Source organism: Pyxicephalus adspersus, chromosome 2, assembly GCF_032062135.1.
Source record: "Pyxicephalus adspersus chromosome 2, UCB_Pads_2.0, whole genome shotgun sequence".
Lineage (NCBI taxonomy): Eukaryota > Metazoa > Chordata > Amphibia > Anura > Pyxicephalidae > Pyxicephalus > Pyxicephalus adspersus.
Genome location: NC_092859.1, coordinates 76,069,566 through 76,080,217, shown reverse-complemented (window position 1 = coordinate 76,080,217; position 10,652 = coordinate 76,069,566). Strand labels below are relative to the sequence as shown.

The 10,652-nt window shown below is 38.8% G+C and overlaps 1 protein-coding gene across 1 annotated transcript in view; it reads right to left on the bottom strand.

The window, feature by feature from the left end:
* The window catches only part of LOC140323754 (C-terminal-binding protein 2), a gene marked incomplete in the record, with an annotated part of 16,489 nt that extends 7,567 nt beyond the window's left edge, over window positions 1-8,922 (bottom strand). Inside the window, 8 exon segments of the mRNA XM_072401086.1 lie at window positions 116-243; window positions 334-464; window positions 1,611-1,825; window positions 1,969-2,175; window positions 2,258-2,402; window positions 3,108-3,262; window positions 4,399-4,468; window positions 5,532-8,922. Of these exon segments, the coding sequence (XP_072257187.1) occupies window positions 116-243; window positions 334-464; window positions 1,611-1,825; window positions 1,969-2,175; window positions 2,258-2,402; window positions 3,108-3,262; window positions 4,399-4,447 (1,030 nt within the window).
* Window positions 8,923-10,652: the final 1,730 nt, after the last annotated feature.

The following is a 10,652-nucleotide window of genomic DNA, read 5'->3' as shown; positions in this document are numbered from 1 at the left end:
TATATATATATATATATATATATATATATATATATATATATATATATATATATATATATATATATAAATGGTGCATATTTTAGAACATAAATAAGTTTTTGCTTGTTATATATACCTGCAATAGCTCTACGAATTTCTTTAGCTGCCTCTTCTCTTGCTTCAATTGAAGCATGCTCACTGTACCAGGCAGTATGTGGGGTACAGAGCAAATTGGGGGCATCTTTCAAAGGTCCCTGAGAAAAGCTGAAGTGGGACATACAATAATAATGATTTGCAATTGTTTAGAACACCGTTAAAAATTAAAAGGAATAGTTAAAAAATTAAGACACATACCTGAAAGGTTCAGACTCGTGGACATCCAATGCAGCACCACGAATCCGGCCATCTTTTAAAGCCTGGGCTAGTGCTTTCTCATCCACAAGGCCACCACGAGCTGTGTTTACCAAGAAGCAACCCTGCCTCATCTGAATAAAGACAGAGATGGTAAAAACAGAGCCAAAGTATAATTTATAAGCAATAACACAGCTCATTCCTCGTGTAACACTAACATTTTTAATCAACAGAGTTGAACATCAGCCCTGGAGAAGCATAAACAGGCCAGGATCATGTAAACTAATTTTAAATAATTTTGTTTGTAAGCTACTACCTTACTAAATTACTGTCATGTTGTTAGAGAAAAATAACTAAATGTGTGTGGACAATAGCCCTGGAGTTGGAATGTACCAGTGCATCTATAACAAAAAAAAAACTGAAATAGATTGCTATTCTTTTCCAACTATCGGTGCAAAGAAATTGCCACTCAAAAATAGATATCTAAAACATAATGCTGAAGTTTTCTGGTCATCTTTCAAAACAATTCAACATAAAGTGTTAATCTTCACAGTCTACATTGTAAACCAAGAATGGTAAAGTGCTTTTTGAGGTTGTGTTTAATATTTCTATCTTTTCAATCAATTCATTAACACTAAATGAGCACAATATATTATATGCACACACAATATATAGGAACATAGGATAACTTTATCTTCCACTGTGCATACTTGGGTAATTTATAATATAACTAGTTTCTATGGGTTGGTAGGTACACTCTTATTTTGTAATGACCATGACATTACATCTGACTTTCTGCATAGTATGCATTAAAAGCAGGTGCCAGTTCTGTACCAAGTTAATTTCACTGCACAATGTAATAAAGTCCTTAAAACAAAGCTTGTATTACAACATAACACGGTCAAAACTGTAACAGGTTGCTACTGTTCCAACAGAAGACTGATTTTGACTTTTTCCCTATTGCCTCTATTTTGTTAAACTACTCCTACATGTTTAGTTTAAAGGTTATACTTTTTCTGTCTAATTTTAAGGTAATGTAAAGTATCATTATTTGAGAGTATTAGCAAATTGTGAAGTTTTATTTAGGGTATAGCAGACTGTAAAAAATCATGTATGATATTTTGTACAGCTTTTTCATTTAAGTTGCATCATTTTTTCATTTCTAATCTTGCAGGGTAGGTTGCTATTTGCCCAATATATGACATTTAGCGGTGTTCAGGTAGCATTGCAGTACCTAAACTTGCTATAAAAATACAAGTGGCATAAAGGTGCCCACACACCTGCTTTATAGTGAAATCATTAATGAGGTGATGGTTGTGCTCGTTCAGACTGCAGTGAAGTGTAATGCAGTCACTGTGCATTAGTAGTTCCTGAAGAGTTCCCATTCTTTGCAGTCCTAGAGAGCGCTCAACTCCGTCCGAAAGATAAGGATCGTAAAATATGACCGTAAATCCAAATGCTTTTGCACGTAAAGCAACTGCTTGTCCAACTCTACCTATAAACAAATAGTCAAAAAAAGATTAGTCATTCAATGTGGCAATGCTTCAATATACAATCAATAGAATATAAAACCTAGCCATTGTCAACTATACTAATAGATTAGTTATGTCAGGTATGTTCCTATTAGACTGAGTTTACCAAGTCCAATGATGCCTAAGGTCTCCCCACGGATTCTGGCAGCTCCACCAGCAACTTCTCTTATTTGTTCAACACTGGCTGCTCGGTTACCCTCCCTCATGGCTTGGTGCAGCCATGTGACTCGTCTGTACAGGTTCAGAATGTGGCAGAGGGTTGAATCAGCCGTCTCCTCCACAGAGGATGAGGGAACGTTGCAAACTGCAATCCCTATTATAAGGAAAAAAAAACATAATCAGTAACATTACTTTTTACAACTAACCAAGAAAAAAAAACAAAACCTCCAATTTACCTAATTCAGCTGCAGACTTTATATCAATGTTATCATATCCACTACCAATCCTTATAATGATACGAAGTGCCTTGAATTTCTCCAAGTCCTCTCGCGATAGGGAAATCGTGTGATACATAAGGGCTCCCACAGCTTCATTTAACACCTATAAGGAAATAATGCATTGTGCAAAAAATAATTTAAAAGAATGAAAAACTAAAATACAGAAAACTACTTACAACTACAAACATTACAATATACATGCAAAGTCATCACACTATACCTGAACAAACAGTAATACTGAACTTTTGCTTTTAACCTTTTGGCTGCAAAATGATGTAAAGTGTACAGCCTATTTTTGCTGAGACCACTCCTGTCATGGCTTCCCTACATTACAATAAAAATTTATAAAGCACCAACATTTTTTACAATCCTGCACATTAAATAGGGTATGTAAATAACAGACCAATACAAACAAGAACACAATCCTCTCCTGGTCATTCTTCCCCTAAAGTAATTCTGTAGGAGTCTGCAGTCTGTTCAGCTGCTCCTCTTTCACTCATGACCTATTAAGCTACTCCTTTCTGGTCCTTTTTAGCTGCCAAGCAGCTTCTTTAGCCTTTACCCTCCCAGTCACCTAAGCTACCCTTTCCAATTCCTGCCCGCATAAAACTGCTGACTGAAATTCTTATAAAGATAGACCTAAAATGATGAAGGGAAATATTGTAAAAGCACTACACATGAAGCCCTAAAATGCAAAGCACAAGAGATAGTAAAGCTATTAGGGTTTTATTCCATCAGTAGAAGAACATTTATTTAGAACTGAAAAATTGAGAAAAAAAAAAAAAAACAAAAACAAATGAACCATTACTTTTTCGTGAATTTCTTGTGTAGACTGAGCATCACAGAATGCCACTGTAGCAACATCTTTTAAAATCGGCATTTCAACTGTGCAGTCTCTCCCATCCAAAAGAGCCACCAAAGGACGGACTGGCATAGGACCATTAAGGATTGGTGGTCGAATACCTAAAAAAGATAAATGAATATAAAGCAACATTGCATGCTTTACAGGAACATATATCATGCAAAAATATAATTAAAAACTAATTTAAAAGGGGTATGCACCTCCTGTTTACTACATCACTATAGACACGAGGGTATTGTTTATTTCTCCAAGTGCATGCAAAGGAAAGAAAATGAATGACAATAAATTGATCTGGTTTACTGCCGGTAGAGCCTGAGACAATGGACTAGATACTTGTTGTGTAAAGTAGCCTCTATGGTGCTGCAATCTTGGAATAAAGACAAAAAGGATCTTTTCCTGGCTAATGTGATAGCATGTGATGTTAGGTAGAATGAGGGAATCACATGTTCAAAGAAATAGGCTGGACAGCACCACCAAAAGCAGATCTTCAGTGTGAGAACAAGTAAAGAACAGCAAAGGAGTAGTTTAACTTCTGTAAAAAAGTGGGAACCAATGGAGGAGTTGTCTGCCTGGCAAAATCACCATCTTACAACACATTCCATAAAACAGATAACCCTAAAACCTGAGCCCGTAAGCCTTACAGTGTATGTATAGCAATTTTTTTTTAGTTCTGGATAGAGTGGCAAGAGTTAAAACCCCTGCAAGGTTTTTCTTGTACTATTGGTGAAAATGGTTTGTGCAAATTGTTCTGCAGAAAAAACAATGCTGAGATGAATTTCACACCACAGCTGCACAGGGGGTCTCAAACATATAATTACATATCTTTGTAGAAGATTATTTCCTTGTAGTCAGGAAAATATGGATAACCGAATCATCCAAATAACAATTGTTAATCATGTAAACAATATTAAAAAACAAATTGCCAAAGGCAGAGTTTGCATACACACAAAGCTCTAAGGGCAGACAACAGCATTATACAAAGTACACATCTTCTAGAGTGAGGAACGTTTGTACAGTTAGCTGTGTGTACATTGCCCTTGTATGTTCTTTTTCATTGAATTTCTATTCTGGTGTCACTGCAATAAAAAGTGTAGAAAGTTCTTTCTAATTAACTCAGATAAACCCTGCCAGAAATTTAAACTAAAAACTTCTCCATCCAAATGTTTAGGACAGATTTAGACAAACAAATAAACAGAAAATGTTAAGGCCCCCAACAAATTTTAAATCATATTCTAACCATCACAGATTCGGTCCAGACGCTGTCTCTTCACTTTGTGTTTGTCCATGGTTCTGTTTTTAGAAACCTACTGGAAATATACAAAGAATCAATCATTTCACTATAGGATACAAAAAATGAATTATCAATGGAATATATTTAGGTAAATCTATGTTATGAAAGGGTATAGAACAGGCATGGGCAAACTACGTCTCAATACAGATGTTTTTCCTGGCCCTTTGGGTGGTCTGGGGCTCTGGCCGGTGCCACCGTGAGCAGGGTCAGGAGAAGGCCGGCCACCAGCCGGAGCAGCGGAACACGTCCCCCAGATCTGAGCCTGCAATGTAAGAGTTGGCGGGGGTGTCACTGCACACAACCTGGCCTCTCTCCCATCACAGGCTCAGATCTGCAATGGGAGAGTGGGCGGGGTTATGCCATCATGACGTCACGTTCAGTGGCATAACTCCCCCCACTCTCTCTGCCATCTGTCAAATGTTGTTTCAGATTGTGACCCCAGACTAAAAAAGTTTGACCACCCCTGGTATAGAATGTCTTATAAGCTATCTAGAGCAAACTGATTTTTTTACTTACCATCCTAACCATCAGATATACGAATAACAAATATAAATTAATAGCAGAAAAGTGTAACAAAAGACAATTAGTGATATAAGCCACAAATTGTACTTGACTTACTTTAAATGTGCAGGAAACTGCATTAAAAAGTTGTTCAGTAATCTAGCAGGCAGCTGCTTCACTACAAATATTCATATCCCCAAAGCTTTTCCTTTCCACCAGGGAATGACATTTAAAACACCTGGCTTAATTGATGGTTATGCTCAGAACAACAACCATCTCGTCCAGCGGCTTGCAAAGTCCTTTGGGATCCTTATCCACAAAATTGTCTGTGTTACTTACATACTTACTATTACAAAGAAATAAAATATAATATTTCTAATGAAGACTTTTTTAATATTGTTCATGAGAACATTTAAAGCAGGCCATACACATACAGACTAGGCTAACGACCCCAACTTTCAGCAACGTCTTTGCAGATTTGATAATTTCCTGTATTCCTAACCAATTTTCAGATGTATGACGGCCACTAAAGCACACACAATCGTTCTAATATTATAACATTTCACCATGCTATTTACCTATTAGTTTTTTTGCTTTTTTTTCAAGTAGTGCACCACAAAGTTTTCCACAGTTTTGTTTATTCTAAAAGAGACAAAGCGTTTGAAAATTGACCAAGTAAAACAACTTGGAGCAATAAACAAGTGTAATGGTAGTCTTTGACGGTGACATTTGTCAGGTCTCCATATTTTGATTTGAGTGTATTTTTTTTTTGGGAAATACCCAGAGCATTTTTAACACACCTAAAACCAAAGAATATCTATTCATTGTAATCTTATATCTACAGAGAATAGTGGGCACATCTGTCATGCCTTAATTAAAAGATATTCCACTTAAAAAATGGCATTTTAGTTTTTGGTAAGTACAGACCTACATAGGTATCCATGGTAGCAACTCCCTTTACAACTCACCTGTCCCAGAAGGGCCGGTCAGGGCTCTCTGGTAAAAGTTAATGAGCTAAAGGCTGCAGATCTGTGAACAGCCCCCATTTATAGAGTAAGAAGGGGTTAGCGGTTTCTTAAAATTGCTCCTTAGGGAAACACAGCCCTCAAAACTAATTTACCTTGGTACGTTTACCAATATTCTATGTATACACTGTAAATGTGCACAACTCTCCTCTTCTTAAGCACCATACTGCACTAAAAATACTGATACAAAGATACCAAATACTGCAATACGCAGAAAAGTGAATTATAAAAAGGCATTGGGCCTGATTTATGAAAGATCTCCAAGGCTGGACAGGATACACTTTCATCAGGGAAGCTGGGTGATTCATTTCAGATTCAGGTCAGGCTCGTTGAATCAGCCACTTCACACACACGTGTACAGAAAAATGATATTTGACTTATTCTAAATAGTTAGGTGACCTATAACATATTTATTCTAGTGGATCAGCATAATAGCCAGACAGCTTGTGATTTTCACAGGAGGTCAGCAATGGCAGCCAAAATATGTAGAACAGCAAAGGCTACCTAGGCTACCTTCAACTAGTATTTTTAGGGAAAGCTCAGCAATGGCAGCCCTATATTTTATCCTGTACATATGCCCCACCCAAGTGTTTTGGGTGAAAGCATCCAACCATCTTTCCCAAAATCACATTACTCAACCATATTACTGGTGACTAAATGGAAAACAACAGATGTTGAAATGTAGCTTCTAGTCACTTTAATATATTTCTTACTTAGGCAGCTCCCCGAAGAAACAATCCTTGTACTTTCCAGTAAGCATGTTTAATCTTACACTGACAAGCCTCCTAACATATCCTCTCACTGTCTGCAAAGGACATGTTGTGTGTGAAAGAATACTTATATTCGCAGTGTGGGCCTGCAAATGCCAAGAGTTCTTGTGTGATACCTCAAGTGCGATATTCTTAACTAGGTTAACATTCTGGCCTTTACCTAAAACAAAAATAAATATATAACCGCAACAGGCATATATTTACTGCTTTACCTACCAAAGTATTTGAAAATGTTGTGCAGCCATTTATGGGACTGATGCACATTCTTTACTCTGCACAGGAAGATTGGGGACACAAATAACTTCTGATTTAGGAATTTAGCTAGGTTACATTTTCACCATTAACTTCCTTACTAGATAGCAATTGAGAAATATTACTTTTATCCAGAAATCAATAATTGGACTAGGAAGTGGCAGAGTGATGTGCAAAGTAATTTTACTTTTTTGGCAAAGTAACACTAGACATTTATGTATCTCTATTGCGTATCTAGCCATTTGCCTGGAGCGCCAGCTTAATAAAATAACGTGTTAAATGTTAGGAGATAAATAGTCATGAGTAAAAATGGCTTTGACTAGTGTTTATAAAGCAGACTTTCCAGTAACAGGTCACTTATACTAGGTGAGTCTACCCATATCATAAAATACCTATTTAGGGTAACTGTAAAATAAAACTATACTTCCTTCACCCCCCCAATCTTCCTCATTGCTGGATGTATCTACCCCATCCTTCCAGAACAATTTCTGATGAATACAGAGCAGGCACAAGTAGATACCCCAGCCTATTACAAGAGCCACTTTAGCAGCACTGTATTTATCAGGAATCTTTCTAGAACCGGCTGTGAGATCATTGTTGCTAAAGGTACCATGAACAGAAAACCGAGGTAAAGAAGTACACAGTACTTCCTAACCCCATGTGCCTTAATATTAAACATCTTCGGAAGGAGGAGAGGGCCCCACACTGGAAATGGCCCTTCAGTCACCAAAAAACTTCTGCCAGTCCACAGACCCCCATCAAATAAACAAATGGCTTTTCTTGTACTAATATCTAGCCTAACTTCCAGTTAATTAATAAACAAAATGTTACAATACTTTGCTAACTTGTTTAACACAACCTCCAATGACTTAAAGCACAAGTAATAACTTTAATTAGCCCAAATCCTCCTCCACCCCACTAAACTAACTCACCTCTTTCCTTCTGCAACCTAAATATAGAGGAACAGTCCCTCAACTTAAAGAAAAACACCATACTTCCAGTATCACTTTTATATTGCTGTCCCCACAGGAAGTGGAAGGAGAAAACTTATTTCTGATATCTGTCACCAGCATGACCACCTTAGGATTTACAAGTTCTGGGGTCAGTTTTGGAATTCTACACTTTATTAGTAAAGCAACGAAGAATTGTTTTTGAAGCTGGGAAGAAGTTTCAGGAGGATGGCAGCCCCGTAGTATGACCATCTAAAGCCGAGTGGGTGGTTACTGAAAAGTGCCGGGTGGTGCGCCCAGCTAAAAGGAGCCGGGGGAAATCTGTAAAGGGTTAAAATCCCCAGCAAAAAAACTATAAATTCATTCTCTCCTCCCCACCTAAAACTACAAAATAAATAAATACTGCATTGGGGCATCAATATACTTTGTGGGCAGGGACTGATATAAAGGGGTTGGTGTAACCACACAAAGGAAACATAATTATTGAATCCAGGGAAGGGAAGGGTTGCCTTGATATAATAACTAAATAATGTACACACACACAAAGAGTAATAGAGAACACCAGTGCCGGCTTTATACATATATACTATAATGTATGTTTACCAACAACCAACAGCCCTTGTGTTTGTTTGTATTAGCAGCATCCTTTGAATGAAGAAGCGTGCTGATTACATGGAATGAAGGGCCAATACCCCCAGGGCAGCAGGATGGGGGCTCAGCACCGGGCTACAGATAATAGAGGCTGGCACACAGGGTGTAATGGGGGCAGCTCACACACATACAAGCCATATGGAGAGATGACTGGGAGCGGCAGATGTGCCGGCAGCCCAGCGCTGCTCCCACACTCGGCTTTAGTCACTACAATGAGACGAAAACACAAGCGGAAAGCAGGAAACGTATGACGAGCTCTACAGCTGTAGAACGAACGTGAACCCTAATGCTCGACCCGCCACCGCCTCCCCGGTACGCAGCTCCCGCCGACCCCGGCTCTTCGCCTCTTTACCTTCTCCTCCCCACCGGACCCGTCGCGCTCTCAGCAGCTGCTCACACAGGAAACAGGAAGTGCCTGCTGGGAGTACCATGGAGTTTATTGCTGGCAGGAGCGGCCCTAATGTCGTCCGTAAGCTCACAGTGCCATTTACAGCTCAAAATTAAAAATTACACTTCGCTCAATATTAGCACCGCCAAGACTATAGTAAAGGCAAAACAACCAAACACGTGTAGTACATCTTTGCCATATCTTCCCTGTCTTATTTCACATATCCTGCAAGTACACAAATTCCCAACTTCCCATTGTGATGTAATAACACATAATATATAAATACTCCCATTGTGTTCTTATCTACAGCACAGGGACTAACAGAAGTCCAAGATAAGAATAAAAAAGGCCAAATAGTCTCAATAAAAAAATACCAGGCAGAGAGCACAGGACAGCTCTGACTTTCTGACAGGATTAATAGGCATTTTTTGAATAAAATGGATATAACAGAATTGTAATATTAACAGACCAAAAGAGAGGGGTTATTGTTAGGCTTCACATCTACATCCCAAGCAGGTGTTACCTAGTTTGTTTTATTTTCATCCTTTGTTGTAACTGCAGCCTTTTCTATGTGTTTGCATGCACTGCAGTAATGGCCCCATGGCATTTCTCAGGGTGAATTTCACTGGTGTACTATACCCATGTCCTGTAATTAAATAATGACCGGCAGTAGTGGCACATATATAACTAACGGTGGACCCCTGTGCAGATCTGACACCCTTGCTCAACTGACTTGGGGCCCTTGTTGGCTGAGGAGTGTCTGGGGCCCTCGTCTAGCGGCACACCAATGTTAGGCCTATTGTATTGTGTCCATTGAGGGGATCAAGTGAGGGCTTTCTACAACAAGGACAAATACTCAAGTTCCAAAAGCATCCCTTGACAGTAGACCACTTGTAGAATAATTAAATGTAGGAATATCCTGGTGTTTGGATACACATTTCCTGTTGGAGTTGGTAGGCTTGGAGAAGGAAACATATTCCTCCCATACTAAAAGCAGACCTAAAGTTTTTTCTTTACATGAAATGGTAGACAACCCTTTTATAAGAAGAGTAAAAATATTTCTTCTTTTTTTAACTGCAACACCCATTCTGTCTGAATGGGAGCACAGATCCTCTTGGGATACATAGGTCACACATACCGGAGGCTCTTGGCTGCTCCAAGATCGGGCATGCGCGCAAGGGGAAGGAGATGCCAATCTCAAGCATGCGTAGTGAGATCTGCACTTTTTTTTCCCCTTTATAGCACCACCTGATCCCGGGTCTGCGCAGTGCAAGATCAGGTGACATACCCAGAAGAAGAAAGGCTAAACATGGCGGCACCTAGAGCTTCCTTCTCATTGGGACAAAGTAGAATATCAGGACGATGCAGGACCCAATCGAGGAAAAAAAAAGGTTTTGAGTGCTCTTCTACATGAGTAGAATGTAGGAGCAAGCACAATAGGACGAGGAAGACCATTCCAGAGAGCCAGAGCAGCTCTAGAAAAGTTTTGGCTTTAAGGTTTTTATACACAACAAACAGGTCAATGTAATTGCAGAGAAACATATAGGAAGTGGGAAGAAACTCAGGACTACAAGGAAAATGTAAAGAACCTTAGAACTCAAAAAGCCCAGAAGTGCATTTTTACACAGTATGTAGGTTAAGGACAGAATGGGGATGGAAGTAT